Source organism: Bombina bombina, chromosome 9, assembly GCF_027579735.1.
Source record: "Bombina bombina isolate aBomBom1 chromosome 9, aBomBom1.pri, whole genome shotgun sequence".
In the NCBI taxonomy this organism is placed as follows: Eukaryota; Metazoa; Chordata; class Amphibia; order Anura; family Bombinatoridae; genus Bombina; species Bombina bombina.
In genome coordinates, this window is record NC_069507.1 from 197,989,236 (window position 1) to 198,007,736 (window position 18,501).

Consider the following 18,501-nt stretch of genomic DNA (forward strand, 5'->3'; position numbering starts at 1 on the left):
AGATGTCGAGAGCTTCGGAATATGGGTTAATAAACTTATTATAGTGGTGGCGATGTCGGGGAGCGGCGGGATAGGGGTTAATAACTTTTATTAGTGTCGGCAATGTTGGGAGCGGGGTAAATAACTTTATTTAGGTTTCGGCGATGTCGGGGCGGCAGGTTAGGGGTGCTTAGACTTGGGGTTTATGTTAGGGTGTTTTTTCTCCTATAGACATCAATGGGGTTGTGCTACGGTGTTAGTTTTTTTTCTGACACTCTCTCCCAATTGATGTCTATGGTGGAAAGCGTGCACGAGCACATCAAAGCAGCCCTTGGATTTTGTGCGGTATGGAGCTTAACGCCACCATATCGCACGCACAAGGAGGCTATTCAGCAACTCGTAATGGCAGCGCTATGGGGGATGAAATAACGCAACTTTTGTTGCATTCATTTCGCACCCTGATTAACGCAAAACTCATAATCTAGGTGATTGTAATTACAAAACTCTTCTGTAGTCTTGTAATAACAACATATCAGCTGAATTCTACAACTTTTGTAATACATTAATTTACTTTATTTATGGCAATTGTTTACCAATAACCAAACACCCACCACCTCTAACCCTATTGGGCAAGTCACTTTGTCACTGGAGAAGACATAGCTAGCATTGTTTGTAGTATTGTTTACTTAAAGCGATTGTAAAGTTTAATGAATAAGTGCCTGGTAACTAAAATTAAACTTAATAACAGAGGCAGTTTCAATTCATTAACCCCTTCCCGCCCGGACTTATTTGTCTACATCGAAACAAAGTTCTGGTGTAATCAAATAAGTAAAAAACTGAAATTACGCGATCGTTCATGCGTGATTTCAATGATGGGAATTAAAGCCCAGTGCGGTTAGGACGGCATAGAACGTCATAAGGTCGGTTAGGGGTTAAACTTTACAATGACGCTTATTTTTTTTAAATACTTACCTTTGCGTTATGCTAACCATAACGCTAATCCTCCTCCCGCAGCTCCTGCTTTCTTTAGCAGATCAATGACAAATCCGGCTTCCTCCAATGGTTGTGTGCCTCCTATTATTAATTTTTCTTTATTCTCTTGGTATCTTTACTTGAAAAAGCATGAATGTATGCTTAGGAGCCGGACCATTTTTGGCTCAGCACCCTCAGTAGTTTATTATTGTTATTATTAGCAGTTATTTATAAAGCGCCAGCAGATTACGCAGCGCTATACAAATAATAAAACATTACAGGGATGAATTACATACACAAACAAGTGCAGTAGGGGGTACATTACAGTTGTAGGTGCAATAATTGAGTTATACAAAAGGAGAGGAATGCCCTGCCCTTGAGCACAATCAGTAGTAGCTCACTTTAAATACAAAGTGGCCTACAGGTAGAGAGACTCTCAAGCTTACAATCTAAAGGAGAGGGAATGGACACAGAAGGTAAGGGAGAAGGGAAATATGTCTGATATAAGGCAGTGTAAACTGAGTGTGAGTGATGACATAGGGAAAATGAGGATTGGAAAAGAGTATCAGAATGTGGTTCAGTGTCAGTGCAGAGGCTGTGAAAATGAAGTAGTGTCTCTATCCTGGATTATTAGTGACAGCTACACCTAATTGGTGTTAGGAGGTGTTTAAATATTAAGGTAAACACCAGGGTGGGTTGTGGAAGGAGGACTAGGGCTTGCAGAGCAGGGTAAGTTGTGTAGTTAGAGTTGCAGCTTTTAAAATGACTTGCAGAGTAGGGTAAATTGTGTAGTTAGAGTTGCAGCTTTTAAAATGACTTGCAGAGCAGGGTAAGTTGTGTAGTTAGAGTTGCAGCTTTTAAAATGACTTGCAGAGTAGGGTAAATTGTGTAGTTAGAGTTGCAGCTGTAAGAAAGAGAATAGTAAGGTGAAGAATCCTGGTTATAAAGTAAGGGGGGAGGTGTCGTTTGAGACAGGGTGGGTAGAAGGGGAGACAAGAGATTGGAATATTATAATAATAAAAGTTAAAAGCAATTCCATATTGGCCCAGCAGATATAAGAAATAAATGCACTCATTGTCTTGATTGGAGATATCTTTCAGATGAATTACCTTTTAAAACAGCTTGCAGGGTAAGTTGTATAGTTAGAGTTGCAGCTTTTAAAATGGCTTGCAGAGCAGGGTACGTTATGTAGTTAGAGTTGCAGCTGTAAGAAAGAGCACATGTTGATTGGTGTTTACTTTACAAAACACCTATATTTAAATAGTTATCCCTTTGTCTTGACATTTTGCAATTTATATCTTGATGTTGCCTTTTTAGGATTATTCCAGTAGTTATATAATTTATACAAATTATTTACTTACACTATGACAAATATTTGTATGATTGCTAATTAGGGCTATGGCCCATTTTGACTATATTAATAAGTATGCTTGAGAAATTTGACTTCTTGATCTTATTAACTATGATGTGATTTTTAACTTGCGCTAGCGGTGTAAAACTTGGCTCAATGCCAAATAAGCTATTTTAAATTTTGAAATATAAACTGTATTCTATATTGTTTCATTTCTCTTTCTGTCTTGATCAAATACTTTGTGCATTTTTACACTGTGGACTCCCTTTCTCTTGGTTGCTTCATGTAACTAAGATATGCAGCAGAGTTAGGTTTGTGCACATGTACAGCAAAGTGTGTTAATACTTTTAATTAAACATTTTATTTTACAGTCTCAAAGTTTTCTGCAGAGTATTGTCTGTGATAGAAATAGAAGCCCATTAAAACATATTTGTTGTGAAGAACACGGATGAACAATGATAAATCAGTGTCTTTTAAAGCAATTGTCAAGTCTGGAGATAAATGGTCAAAAAGGTGTTAAAGTTCGATTCTTTTTTTAGTGTTGGATTTTGAGACAGACTATGGAGCTCATGCTGAAATGAAGAATAAAGAGTGGTGATAATGTCAGATGAGTGTCTTTTAACGAGCCTTTTTTCCCAGCAGTAGATTGTCAGTGCCAGCAGGTAACTAGTAAGCGATTTCTATAAGCAGAAAAAACACCACTAATGTGCTCTGTCTCCCAGTGTGCTCTGTCACAGACAGAAGTAGAGGCTTTGCTGTTAAGTAATCCCCTTTATTGGAAAATGGGGGGGAAAAAGCATATGAAATCATTACACAAAATCTTACGTTTAACCTCTTAGCTGCCTAATAATGAAAACTTGCAGAACAGATTTTTTTTACCCATAGGCCCATGTTTCTAGCGAAATCCAGCTTAGAGGGTTCATCAACTCACATAGGCACTTACGTGAAGAGAAAATCCAATACAGAACAAAAATATCTGCTAGTATTATTTATTCTCTTTTACTGTCAGTTAAATTGATGCATAGTAGTTAGAGGCTGGGTTGTCTGAAAGAACATACAAGTGCAAAAAGAATGTTATTATTGCAATATTGCTTGCATATAACTATGTATTTAACCCCCACAAAGGAGTTAAACACATAGTTAAAGTCAGCTCCAGAACATCAATGCACTGCCGGGAGCTAGCTGAACACATCTGTTGAACCTATGACAAGTGGCATATGTGCATAGCCACCAATCATCAGCTAGCTAAAAAGGAAGCGAGGAGACAGTGTAGTAGCAGCGATCTAAGTTTAGTAAAGGGTTATTTAATTGCATGCAATATTTCAATGAACACAATGTAATAGATAAAGCTACAAATAGACTATAGATAAAATTAAATGGTATGATGTTTTGTGCCTATACATATGATATGAATTAAAACAGTCTGTACCTTCTAAAATGCATGTTAAAGTTAAACTCATATGGGTTCCACATCCTTTTAAAAGAATAAACAGCAGTTGTAGCTTTAAGAATAAAAGGTAAATCTAGAGGATAATGACACTGCAAAATAAGCTTTTGAGCGTGCTTTGCACTAAGGGAGCATGATTTGCCCTCAGGGGGCGTGCTTTGCCCTCAGGGGGTGTGCTTTGCCCTCAGGGGGCGTGCTTTGCACAACATCCATTAGCATTTGTCTCCTCCATGGGTTTGTGGTCGATTGGATGGCATGACTGCCATAGACATAGATTATTTTATGTCTGTATGATAAAGAGGAAGGTCCAGTTTATCACTAATGTGTTTCAGTGCTTTGGCCTCTACATCAAGGTATACTGGACCTGCCTTGGTACTGGAGTTTAATGAATTCCTTTTGATGACTAAGCAGTTACTCAAAAACTTTATAAATGGTCAGGAAGAGTCTAATATATTTAAACAAAAAAACAACACAATTAGATCTTTAAATATTTAATACATATGTGTATATACTATTAGCGCTTAACATAACTGGTCAGTCGAACAAATGTTCTGAAATGTTCAAATATCTCTAAAAAATGGTGTAACTATCTGAGAATTCCTAACCCAGTACGTCTAATGTAGAAATGCATTTTCAGTAATCTTTTTTTTTTTTTTTCTCTTTTTTTTTTTTCATTATTCAACAGATTTTTGTTTTTGTTTATTTTTACAAAAACAATTTGTTCTGATCTCTGCACTTGGGTTGTTGGGATTAATAATAATAATAATAATAAATAGCTATTGATTGTTTCCTTACTAAAAGTAAATATGCTATGCATTTTTTCACTTACTCATATTTATTTTCTATTAAAGACATTATCACAGTATTGAAGTTTTTACCCACTATGACCTTATGACCGTCAATGGCACCAAAGTCGCTGAAGGCCACAAAGCTAGTTTTTGCTTAGAGGACACAAATTGTGCAAAAGGTAACACAACTGTTATAATATTAATATAACTCTAATTTAATATTTGATCTTATATTTTAATACACTCACAGGATTTATTGAAGTGAGTCAACATTTATTTTGGTTCTGATGAAGTGGATGATAGATAAAGATAAAGCAAATCTGCCTTCAGGACCCATCTACCTGGGTACTTGATTATAAATATATATATAATATACGAAAGTTCATAGGGATTTGCACTCTCATCTCTTAAGATACGAGCCAGGGTGTCAGGAGCAGCAATATCCAATTCCAAGTAATAGATCAGCACTCACTGGACTTTCAAAAAACAATAGTTTATTGTGTACAGTGACGTTTCGGAGGAGCAAACTGTCCCCTTCATCTGATGAAGGGGACAGTTTGCTCCCCGAAACATCACTGTACACAATATTGTTGGGTTTTTTTAAAGTCCAGGGAGTGCGGATCTATTACTTGGAATTGGATATTGCTGATCCTGACAACATTTAAAATTAGGGGGAGGTAAAAGGTTTGTGTGTGTGTGTACAAAAATGCCAACGACCAGGGTTCAGTCCAACACACACGTAGTAAACAAGTAGTTTGTATGCAGGCTGAAATACAGTATTTAAGGGAAACTCATACTGGTATTCATTTTCTATTTAGGAATACAGAGACGTTATGAATGTGCTAATTTTGGAGAGCAAGGGATAACTGTTGGCTGCTGGGACACTTATCGACATGATATTGATTGCCAATGGGTGGATATTACAGATGTTCGTCCAGGAGACTACATGTTCCAGGTACGGAGAATTGAATTAGAGAATTGACATCATCAATGGCAAACGTGCTGATATCACACATTAAATCATCATTATTCACAAAACACACAACAGACAATAACTAGTATAAATAATATCACTGTAAATATATGCACAACCTAACAATAAATACTTCAACAAAATAGAAATATATTAAATCGTTTTATATCTATCATAAATGTAGAACATTCTATATTTATTTATTCCAAAAGCAGATACATAGTAAATAATCATAATAACCATGTGAACAGAATAAAGTATTGTTAAAGGGATAGTATAGTCAAAACTTTCATGATTCAGATAGAGCATGCCATTTTAAGCAACTTTCTATTTTACTCTATCAATCTTTCTTCATTCTCTTTGTGACTTTATTTGAAAAAGCAAAAATGTAAGCTTAGGAGCCAGCTCATTTTTGGTTCAGCACCTTGGTAGTGCTTGCTGATTGGTGTCTTAATGTAGCCATCCAATCAGCAAGTACTACCAAGGTTAATTTTGACTAGACTATTCCTTTAATATCTGCAACACCTACAATACAGAATTTATTCAATAAAAATAAAAAATACAATGCTACACATTTTAAAGTACACAATTTAAACATGTTCTGACTTTTTTATTATATTTACATTGGATATATATTGTGTCTAGAGATAGAGATGCTATATACACATTAAAGGGACACTAAACCCAAATGTTTTCTTTCATGATTCAGATAGAGCATGCAATTTAAAGCAACTTTCCAATTTACTCCTATTATCAATCTTTCTTCATTTTCTTTATCTCTTGCTATCTTTATTGAAAAAAACAGAAATAACTGAAATATGATGAAAAAAATTGAAAAAAACACTTTTCTCTTGTTAAATGTGTTCAGTCCACGGGTCATCCATTACTTTATTATGGGATATATTCTCCTCCCCAACAGGAAGTTGCAAGAGGATCACCCAAGCAGAGCTGCTATATAGCTCCTCCCCTCACATGTCATATCCAGTCATTCTCTTGCAAGTCTCAACAAAGAAGGAGGTCGCGAGAGGAGATAGGAGTTTTTTACCTAATTATTCTTCAATCAAAAGTTTATTTTAAAATGGCACCGGAGTGTGCTGTTTTTTTTTTTTTCTCTCAGGCAGTATTTAGAAGAAGAATCTGCCTGCGTTTTCTATGATCTTAGCAGACGTAACTAAGATCCACTGGCTGTTCTCGCACATTCTGAGGAGTGGGGTAACTTCAGAAAAGGGAATAGCATGCGGGGTCCCCCGCAAATGAGGTATGTGCAGTAATATTTTCTAGGAATGGAATTGACTAAGAAAACACTGCTGTTACCCATATGATGTAAGTACAGCCTTTAATGCAGTAGTAGCGACTGGTATCAGGCTGATAAATGTATGCGCAGTTGAGTTATTTTCTAGGGACTAGAATTTGACTGAGAAAATACTGTTAATACTGAAATAAATGTATGAGCCTTAACTGCAGTAGAAGCTACTGGTAGCAGGCTTAGTGATAACTTTGCATAACACTGGAAAGTTGTTTTTAAAACGTTTACTGGCATGTTATTCGTTTTGTGAGGTACTTTGGTGATAAATCTTTTTGGGCATGATTTTTTTCCATATGGCTAACGTGTATTTCTGCATAGAAACCGTTGTAACAGGTCTCCCACTGTTGTAATATGAGTGGGAGGGGCCTTTTTTTTAGCGCCTTGTTGCGCAGTTAAAATTCTTGCACAGTCTTCCTGCTTCTTCCTCCTTGATCCAGGACGTCTACAGAGAGCTCAGGGGTCTTCAAAATTCATTTTTGAGGGAGGTAATCAGTCACAGCAGACCTGTGACAGTGTGTTTGACTCTGATAAAAGCGTTAAATCGTAAATTGATTATCCGTTTTTGGGTATTGAGGGGTTAATCATCCTTTTGCTAGTGGGTGCAATCCTCTGCTAAATTCATACAATTACTGTTAAAATTGTTGGCTATAACTGAATTAGTTCATTGTTATTTGAACTGTGACAGTTTTTTGTGTTTTTAAAAGCGCTGCAGCGTTTTTTCAATTGCTTGTAAATTTATTGAAAGATTTTTTCCAAGATTGCTAGCCTTCATTGCTAGTCTGTTTAAACATGTCTGATACAGATGAATCTACTTGTTCATTATGTTTAAAAGCCAATGTGGAGCCCAATAGAAATATGTGTACCAATTGTTTTGATGTTACTTTAAATAAAAGTCAGTCTTTACCGGTAAAGAAATTATCACCAGACAACGAGGGGGAAGTTATGCCGCCTAACTCTCCTCACGTGTCAGTACCTTCGCCTCCCGCTCAGGAGGTGCGTGAGATTGTGGCGCCAAGTACATCAAGGCCCTTACAAATCACTTTGCATGATATGGCTAATGTTATGAAAGAAGTATTATCTAATTTGCCTGAGTTAAGAGGCAAGCGCGATAGCTCTGGGTTTAGGACAGAGCACGCCGATGACACGAAAGCCATGTCCGATACTGCGTCACAATTTGCAGAACATGAGGACGGAGAGCTTCATTCTGTAGGTGATGGATCTGATCCGGGGAGACCGGATTCAGAAATTTCAAATTTTAAATTTAAGCTTGAGAACCTCCGTGTATTACTAGAGGAGGTGTTAGCGGCTCTGAACGATTGCGACACGGTTGCAATCCCAGAGAAATTATGTAGGCTGGATAAATACTATGCGGTACCGGTGTGTACTGACGTTTTTCCTATACCTAAAAGGCTTACAGAGATTATTAGCAAGGAGTGGGATAGACCCAGTGTGCCCTTTTCCCCTCCTCCGATATTTAGAAAAATTTTCCCAATAGACGCCACCACACGAGACTTATGGCAGACGGTCCCTAAGGTGGAGGGAGCAGTTTCTACTTTAGCCAAGCGTACCACTATCCCGGTGGAGGATAGTTGTGCTTTCTCAGATCCAATCGATAAAAAATTAGAAGGTTACCTTAAGAAAATGTTTGTTCAACAAGGTTTTATATTACAGCCCCTTGCATGCATTGCGCCCGTCACTGCTGCAGCGGCATTCTGGTTTGAGTCTCTGGAAGAGGCTATTCGCACAGCACCATTGGATGAGATTATGAACAAGCTTAAAGCCCTTAAGCTAGCTAATGCATTTATTTCGGATGCCGTTGTGCATTTAACCAAACTAACGGCTAAGAACTCCGGATTCGCCATCCAGGCGCGCAGAGTGCTATGGCTTAAATCCTGGTCAGCAGATGTAACTTCTAAATCTAAATTGCTTAATATTCCTTTCAAAGGGCAAACCTTATTCGGGCCCGGCTTGAAAGAAATTATTGCTGACATTACTGGAGGTAAGGGTCACACCCTTCCTCAGGACAGGGCCAAATCAAAGGCCAAACAGTCTAATTTTCGTGCCTTTCATAATTTCAAGGCAGGAGCAGCATCCACTTCCTCCGCTCCAAAACAGGAAGGGACTGCTACTCGTTACAGACAGGGTTGGAAAGGCAACCAGTCCTGGAACAAGGGCAAGCAGGCCAGAAAACCTACTTCTGCCCCTAAGACAGCATGAAGAAAGGGCCCCCTATCCGGAAACGGATCTAGTGGGGGGCAGACTTTCTCCCTTCGCCCAGGCCTGGGCAAGAGATGTCCAGGATCCCTGGGCGTTGGAGATCATATCTCAGGGATACCTTCTGGACTTCAAAACTTCTCCTCCACAAGGGAGATTTCATCTGTCAAGGTTATCAACAAACTTAATAAAGAAAGAGGCATTTCTACGATGTGTACAAGACCTCTTAGTAATGGGAGTGATCCACCCGGTTCCGCAGACGGAACAAGGGCAAGGTTTTTACTCAAATCTGTTTGTGGTTCCCAAAAAAGAGGGAACCTTCAGGCCAATCTTGGACCTGAAGATCTTAAACAAATTCCTAAGGGTTCCATCGTTCAAAATGGAAACTATTCGAACCATCCTACCCATGATCCAAGAGGGTCAGTATATGACCACAGTGGACTTAAAGGATGCCTACCTTCACATACCGATTCACAAGGATCATTATCGGTACCTAAGGTTTGCCTTTCTAGACAGGCATTACCAGTTTGTAGCTCTTCCCTTCGGGTTGGCTACGGCCCGGAGAATTTTTACAAAGGTTCTGGGTTCGCTTCTGGCGGTACTAAGACCGCGAGGCATAGCGGTGGCTCCGTACCTAGACGACATCCTGATACAAGCATCAACTTTTCAAAATGCAAAGTCTCATACAGAGATAGTTCTAGCATTTCTAAGGTTGCATGGGTGGAAAGTGAACATGGAAAAGAGTTCTCTGTTCCCACTCACAAGGGTTCCCTTTCTAGGGACTCTTATAGATTCTGTAGAGATGAAGATTTACCTGACGGAGTCCAAGGTATCAAAAATCCTAAATGCTTGCCGTGTCCTTCATTCCATTCCAAGCCCATCAGTAGCTCAGTGCATGGAAGTAATCGGCTTAATGGTCGCGGCAATGGACATAGTGCCATTTGCGCGCCTACATCTCAGACCGCTGCAATTATGCATGCTAAGTCAGTGGAATGGGGATTACTCAGATCTGTCCCCTTTACTAAATCTGGACCAGGAGGCCAGAGATTCTCTTCTCTGGTGGTTGTCGCGGGTTCATCTGTCCAAAGGAATGACTTTTCGCAGACCAGATTGGACGATTGTAACAGATGCCAGCCTACTAGGCTGGGGTGCAGTCTGGAACTCCCTGAAGGCTCAGGGATCGTGGACTCAGGAGGAGAAACTCCTCCCAATAAACATTCTGGAATTAAGAGCAATATTCAATGCTCTTCTAGCTTGGCCTCAGTTAGCAACACTGAGGTTCATCAGATTTCAGTCGGACAACATCACGACTGTGGCTTACATCAATCATCAAGGGGGAACCAGGAGTTCCCTAGCGATGTTGGAAGTCTCAAAGATAATTCGCTGGGCAGAGTCGCACTCTTGTCACCTGTCAGCGATCTACATCCCAGGCGTGGAGAACTGGGAGGCGGACTTTCTAAGTCGCCAGACCTTTCACCCGGGGGAGTGGGAACTTCACCCGGAGGTGTTTGCTCAACTGATCCTTCGTTGGGGCGAACCAGAGCTGGAGCTCATGGCATCTCGCCAGAACGCCAAGCTTCCTTGTTACGGATCCAGGTCCAGGGACCCGGGAGCGGTGCTGGTAGATGCACTAGCAGCCCCTTGGGTTTTCAACATGGCTTATGTGTTTCCACCATTTCCGTTGCTACCTCGACTGATTGCCAGGATCAAACAGGAGAGAGCATTGGTGATTCTGATAGCGCCTGCGTGGCCACGCAGGACCTGGTATGCAGACCTAGTGGACATGTCGTCCTGTCCGCCATGGTCTCTGCCTCTGAGGCAGGACCTTCTAATTCAGGGTCCTTTCAACCATTCAAGCCTAATTTCTCTGAGACTGACTGCATGGAGATTGAACGCTTGATTCTATCAAAGCGTGGTTTTTCGGAGTCGGTTATTGATACGTTAATACAGGCTCGGAAACCTGTTACCAGAAAAATTTACCATAAGATATGGCGTAAATATTTATATTGGTGTGAATCCAAGAGTTACTCATGGAGTAAGGTTAGGATTCCTAGGATATTGGCTTTTCTACAAGAAGGTTTAGAAAAGGGTTTTATCCGCTAGTTCGTTAAAGGGACAGATTTCTGCTCTGTCTATTCTTTTACACAAACGTCTGGCAGAGAATCCAGACGTCCAGGCTTTTTGTCAGGCTTTGGCTAGGATTAAGCCTGTGTTTAAAACTGTTGCTCCTCCGTGGAGCTTAAACTTGGTTCTTAAAGTTCTTCAGGGTGTTCCGTTTGAACCCCTTCATTCCATTGATATTAAGCTTTTATCTTGGAAAGTTCTGTTTTTGATGGCTATTTCCTCGGCTCGAAGAGTCGGAGTTATCTGCCTTACATTGCGATTCTCCTTATCTGATTTTTCATTCAGACAAGGTAGTTCTGCGTACTAAACCTGGGTTTTTACCTAAGGTTGTTTCTAACAGGAATATCAATCAAGAGATTGTTGTTCCTTCATTATGTCCTAATCCTTCTTCAAAGAAGGAACGTCTTTTGCATAATCTGGACGTAGTCCGTGCCCTGAAGTTCTACTTACAGGCAACTAAAGATTTTCGGCAAACTTCTTCTCTGTTTGTCGTTTATTCTGGTCAGAGGAGAGGTCAAACGGCTTCGGCCACCTCTCTCTCTTTTTGGCTTCGTAGCATAATACGTTTAGCCTATGAGACTGCTGGACAGCAGCCTCCTGAAAGAATTACAGCTCATTCCACAAGAGCTGTGGCTTCCACCTGGGCCTTTAAGAATGAGGCCTCTGTTGAACAGATTTGCAAGGCTGCAACTTGGTCTTCACTTCATACCTTTTCAAAATTTTACAAATTTGACACTTTTGCTTCTTCGGAGGCTGGTTTTGGGAGAGAGGTTCCACAGGCAGTGGTTCCTTCTGTTTAATGTTCCTGCCTTGTCCCTCCCATCATCCGTGTGCTTTGGTATTGGTATCCCATAAGTAATGGATGACCCGTGGACTGAACACACTTAACAAGAGAAAACATAATTTATGCTTACCTGATAAATTTATTTCTCTTGTAGTGTGTTCAGTCCACGGTCCGTCCTGTCTTTTTTTGAGGCAGTTCTAAATTTTAATTAAAACTCCAGTCATCACTGCACCCTATAGTTTCTCCTTTCTCGTCTTGTTTCGGTCGAATGACTGGATATGACATGTGAGGGGAGGAGCTATATAGCAGCTCTGCTTGGGTGATCCTCTTGCAACTTCCTGTTGGGGAGGAGAATATATCCCATAAGTAATGGATGACCCGTGGACTGAACACACTACAAGAGAAATAAATTTATCAGGTAAGCATAAATTATGTTTTTATAACTTTGACCCCCAAAATCTGTTACACCAAAAAACACCCATGTTTACATTTTCTTAGCTTTTTTGCAAGTTATAGGGCAATAAGTAAAAGTAGCACTTTACTATTTCCAAACCATTTTTTTTAAATTAGTGATAGTTACATTGTAACACTGATATCTGTAAGGAATCCCTGAAAAAAACCTTCACGTGTGTATGTATGTATGTGTGTGTGTATATATATATATATATATATATATATATATACACACACTTTTTCACTAACTGTCTTTAGGTTTCTCACTATAATTATTCAAACAGCTTGTGAAATTATGGCACAAATGGTTGTAAATGCTTCACTGGGATCCCCTTTGTTCAGAAATAGCAGACATATATGGCTTTGGCGTTGTTTTTGTAACTAGAAGGCCGCTAAATGCCGCTGCCCACCACACTTGCATTATGCCCAGCAGTGAAGGGGTTAATTAGGTAGCTTGTAGGGTTAATTTTAGCTTTAGTGTAGGGATCAGCCCCCCACCTGACACATCAGACCCCCTGATCCCTCTCTGACCCCTCTCAAACAGCTCTCTTCCTTCCCCCACCTCACAATTGTCTGCCAGTAATAAAATAAAAGGCTTTTTTTATAATAAAAATAATAATTTTTTATATATTATTCTGCAGTGTTGGATCCCTCCCCCCTCTACCTCTTTGCCGCCATCTTGGATACTGTCTGCCAGTACCCAGTTTGCTAAAAAAAAATACCTTTTTTTTTTTTTTTTTTATAATAAAAAAAATCTGGAGTGTAGCTGCCCCCCTCAATACCCTACACCCTCCCCCTCCCTGATCCCTTTCCCAACATTTATTTCCTCTCCCTCCTTCCCATACATAGCATTAGCACTTAATGTAGCGCGCGCTCATGTGCTCCCGCCCACTTACCCGCACTGCAGGAACAGGATCCGGAACTTCATCAGTGATGGGCCGCTCACCCGCCTCCCTCGTATCCCTCCCTAGAAAAAAAACCTCACTGAGAAGTGCCTTTACATTGCGGTCAATGGGAACTGTGTGTTCCCAGTAAATATATATATGCTTATATACATCAGCATATATATTTGATTGCTGCCATCGATGCACGGCTTACCCCTCGGTCTGACGACATAAGAATGAGGCTCCCATAGGAGCCTATGGAAGCACAATCTCATGAGCGCAATGCTTCCTAGCAATGTGAAAGCCAGCTCTCGTTCACATTGTGGCTAACTTGTAAAACCAGTGCACATTATCATGTATACCCTGTATACATGATACCCTGTAAATCTTGCACATGCTCAGTAGGAGCTGGTGTCTCAGAAACTGTGCATATAAAAAGATTGTGCACATTTATATAAAGGATGTGAATCTGAAAGTGGTTTCAAGTGGTGTGCTCCATCTGAATCATTAAAGTTTAATTTTGACTTGGCTATCCCTTTAACACTTACCCGGCCTCATTGATTGTTTCAGAAAACAATATAGCTTGCAAATTTTCACACCACAGGGGGCAACTGTTGTTTCTAGAACTGCTATTTAAAAATTATGTGGATGTTTCTGAACCACACAAATTTTCATCTAAGTACACCACAAAAATTCTATATCTGCTTGCTGAAGAACTCTATTGTAAGCAATAAGGCAAAAGGAGCTAAAATGGCGGCACATACTGAAAAAGTACAGGGCAACAACAATTGCATATAATTGTAGCATAAAAGCAATTTTGCATTTTTACATAAAATATTGTTTCCCAAAAACTCCTGAATAAATTATAACTTAAAGACTTTTATGCAGTTTCCATGTAATGATACAAATTTTGATATGATTTTCACTTGTTGCTGTATTTTCTATTAATGTGTAATGCTTGAAACGCGCGTTGTTGTTTATAGCATTCCTTTTTCAGTAAGCATGACAGTATAGGTTTGGCTTGACCTATGTGGACACCATACCTTCTAACATTTCAAAAGAGGGACACCCCCCACCCCCACACACTGAGCAACAGTGTGATATGTGGTGGGCAGGAGCAGAGATGGGGTCTGGGTAATGGGCTTAACAAGTAGCAAGTATAAACACTGTGAAAACTGACTTTTGTTACTAGGGGGACGCTTTCTGGTTGCCTAGGTAACCACAACAAGCCTCCTTCCCCAGTCTGCAACCGGTAATGTGTTCAGACTTTGCTTGAAGCTTTTAAACTGCAGAAGGAATATTAAAATATTAAAAAATTAAAGCTGCTGCTTTTGTTTTGTACAGTGTTTTCATATGTTTGTACATAGAATAAAAAAAAAAACAGTTGGGGTTATGGGACACATTTTTGTGGATCTTATTGCTGTATGTACATCTAGGCAATTTTGTTAAAACCTGGAATCAGTTTGTAAATTCATTTATATAGCTCTAATTATAAAGTGTATTTTTATAATACTAACAATTAAAACCTCTATTTTCTTTCATATTCTCAGGTAATTATAAACCCAAAATATGAGGTGGCAGAGTCAGATTTCACTAATAATGTGATGAGATGTCGGTGTAAGTACGATGGTCACCGTATCTGGATGTACAACTGTCACACAGGTGAGAGACCAACTAACAATGATACTATTGCACTATTTCATTTAAAGGGATATTAAACTGCTGGATACAACGTGAGCAGAATGGTTTATTACTCACTCAATCGTTTTCCTCCAGTGTCTGAAGCTCTCGTTGCTTTCTGGTCTTTCTTGGGAGTGTGGGACCAATATTATGTTTTTTCCCACACTCCCTGGAGAGACCAGAAAGCAAACTCTCTAACCTGGGTTTTCCAATTGCTGCAAATTCCCTAAAGCAGCTGTGGGATGTTGCAGTAAACCTTCCCTCAAGCGTCACCTTAAACACCACACCAAACTTTTTTGTTAGCCCTGCCAATTGCCATATATATTTTTAACAAATGGGCAGTAATTTTATCCCTATGGCTACCAATAGCAAACTCCCTGGCTGATGATAATACACATTAAGCAGTGATTTTATCTAACCTTTACCTGACAGTAACACACATAGAGCAATGAGTTTACCCCTTGTCTATTGGTAAAACACAGGGCAGTTACTCTCTTGGCTGAGCGTAATACAAGCAGCTTAGTGATTATACTCAAATGTACTCCAGTGCACGCACCGCTAAAGTCTTGATACTTTACATATGTAGCAACTGGCAGAAAAAAGTGTCATTGGGCAAGACCAAAGCTCTTCCGGTAACATACATCATTTTGAGGTGCTATACAAATAAATGATAATAATAATTAATAAGGTTAAATGCATAGGGACCCTAATAAAACCTTACTTCCCATCTTCCTTCATGGCTCTGGGAACTATGCTTAGATTGTATGTGTGTGTGTAGGTGTATGTGTAATATATATATATATATATATATATATATATATATATATATATATATATATATATATATATATATATATATATATATATATATATATATATTATAGTATTTCAATCTTCAGACGAACCCGCCAACTGCCTGGGTGCAAAAATGTAATAGGATACCAAAACCAAACAATTGCACTCACAGGACTTTCACAAAACATCAAATAAATGCATTGAAACATTTTTGAGGATGTACTCCCCCTTCATCAGCTGAGTACATCCTTGAAAACATTTCAATACATTTGTTTGATGTTTTGTGAAAGTCCTGTGAGTGCTATCATTTGGTTTTGAGATAGATATACACGTATATAGATAGATAGATCAAATACAGGTATACCCCGCTCATACAGCGGGTTAGGGACCGGAGCCCCGCTGTAAAGTGAAAACCGCCTTAAAGTGAAACAAGGCAGTTTTAGCTTTCTTTTCACTTGCCAGTGTGTTTAAAACGGACCTCAGATTCCACAGTTGCTGTTTAAGTGATTGACCCTAAGTTCTGACTAGGAGAAAGCTTCCTCTCCAATTAAAAACAAAACCCAACGGTGTTCCTAGTAGCTAGAACCGACAGCAGAGCTTTAAGTTTAGGCTGTCAATTAGGTACCCAATTACGCTTGCCACCCAGGGAGCTATGTAAATACATGGTCGGGCAAATGGTTTATACATTGCACGTACCTTGTCCTGACCTCTATGCTGTTACCTAACGGGACCGGCATCGATTCGGCTCGCTGCCTGCACCTCTGCTGTGTTTGACCGCGCTAATACATTTGCGCACAAGGTTATGAGCATCACACACAGCTGCGCAGCCGCAGCACTTGACGAATCCCCTCCAGGCAGCCTGTTAGCCCACCAATACCGAGTCTCGACCCTCTTCCCCCTCCCACACACACACTCCAGGCTCCGTATCTCCTCCTGGGCTAAGAGCTCCCCTTGGCAGCTAATTTTTTTGAATCTGTGTTTAAAACTTGAACATGTTTGAACTAACAAATATTAGGGGTGCAATAGTGCTAGGTTTAGTTTAACACTAGCACAGCACAGTATTCAATAAATACTGTACCTGTAAAATAGTGACAATTACTGTAGTAAAATTTGCCAGACTATAACACTGAGGCACAGATTGAACTGTAATGATGTAAACAGAGTGAACTGCACATAACAAAAGGGTGCCAGTCACTTTTCTAGCAATCTCACAATGATTATAGCACTGTTTCAAAATCACTGAAGGATGAACTTCAGCTCCACAAAGCCCTGTATTAGCGAAACGCTGTAAAGAGAAGCACTGTAAAGTGAAGCGCTGTGAAGTGCTGTAAAGTGAGTTATACCTGTAAACTAAAATGAGACCAGCCACAACCGGAAATTGAATTACCATAGAAGAATCTCATGAAACATTACAAATATTAGACTAAACAAACATTACACCATTACAGAATGAACACTGAGAAACTGACAGGACAAAAGTAAAGTACTACTTTAACTTCCTCTGTCCCCCATGATATCTATAGATATCTACCCTCTTCCCTCCCTAACTGGCAGCCATTTCTCCTCTATATTCCCCTCTAGTGGCTCTGAAATGTAATCATTTGACAACATGTCAAAGCCTTTAGAATGCTCTAGTGACATCTGGTGGCCAAATTCTGAACTACATGATTTGAAAGTGAGTTGAAGTATAAATGTTTTTCTGCTTGCACTGGAGATCTCAATATAAGAAGCTCTGCTTTACTTATTGATTATTTTGGTGGGATCTGGCCGCTTTGAACTTTTTGGGGGGTCAAATGCTTGCCCTGACTTTGGGGTTAAAGGTGTGGGTGGAGGCTGGAGCTGCAGTTCTGTGGCTGGGGATGGATGGAGTCATGTATGTACTATTGGTGGAACTGAGCAATCTGGCAGCATCACTAGCTAATTTGTGGTGTGGTTGGGTCATTGGTGGCATGGATAGATGGGAAGGGACAGCAGCAAGTTTCATCCTCACTGGTTTGAAACCTAAAAGATTAGGGTGATGTTTGCACCTCTGTGCACCACCATAGAATGACCACTGGTAATGACCATTGATAATAGGAGTAAATTAGAAAGTTGTTTAAAATTGCATGCTCTGTCTGAATCATGGAAGAAAAAATTTGGGTTCAGTGTCCCTTTAACATATGGGTGGAGCAGGCTAAGCACTCAATAATTTGATAAAACATAGTAAAATAAACATATGAATATATCTTTATATTTAATGGAAGAAAATCATGTAATAATGTGTTTTATAAAACAACAAAAATCTTATGTGTCTGGTTGTCTCTCATTTGTTGCCAGGTGATGCGTATAGTGCCGACTTGGAAGAAAACTTTGAACGCCAGCAAAGACTCACAAATAACCTTGTGTAGGCCTCGTTCTTTTACATCCTTCACCTCACAACAGTATGTCTCTTTCGTTTACATGTCAGGATGGCCACAGTTATACGGTGCTGTTAAGGAGGATTTGCTTTAAAATAAGAAATATCAGAATGGAATTTGATTGGACGATCGGTTTGCTGAGGTGCAATCTTGAAAATATTTATGTACTGACCAACATCTCAAAAGGTGCTTATTTTCCTCATGCAAAAAAAATATCAAATCTGATTATTTTTTTTTTGTTGCTTTTTTACTTTTTTCAAAAGATCTAAGCTCAGGACGGTGCAACATTTACCAACCGGACAGAACTCTGCAGCACAGAACAGGCAAACGGTTACGTTGCAGCAATGGATATTTT

General features: G+C 39.6%; 1 protein-coding gene across 2 annotated transcripts in view; it reads left to right on the forward strand.

Moving 5' to 3' along the window:
* Nucleotides 1-18,137, forward strand: part of LOXL4 (lysyl oxidase like 4) — a 168,424-nt gene extending 150,287 nt beyond the window's left edge. For both annotated transcript variants that reach the window (XM_053691737.1, XM_053691736.1), the window contains 4 exons: nucleotides 4,601-4,716; nucleotides 5,356-5,492; nucleotides 14,826-14,937; nucleotides 18,067-18,137. In XM_053691737.1, the coding sequence (XP_053547712.1) occupies nucleotides 4,601-4,716; nucleotides 5,356-5,492; nucleotides 14,826-14,937; nucleotides 18,067-18,137 (436 nt within the window). The remainder of the gene's footprint in view (nucleotides 1-4,600; nucleotides 4,717-5,355; nucleotides 5,493-14,825; nucleotides 14,938-18,066) is intronic.
* Nucleotides 18,138-18,501: the final 364 nt, after the last annotated feature.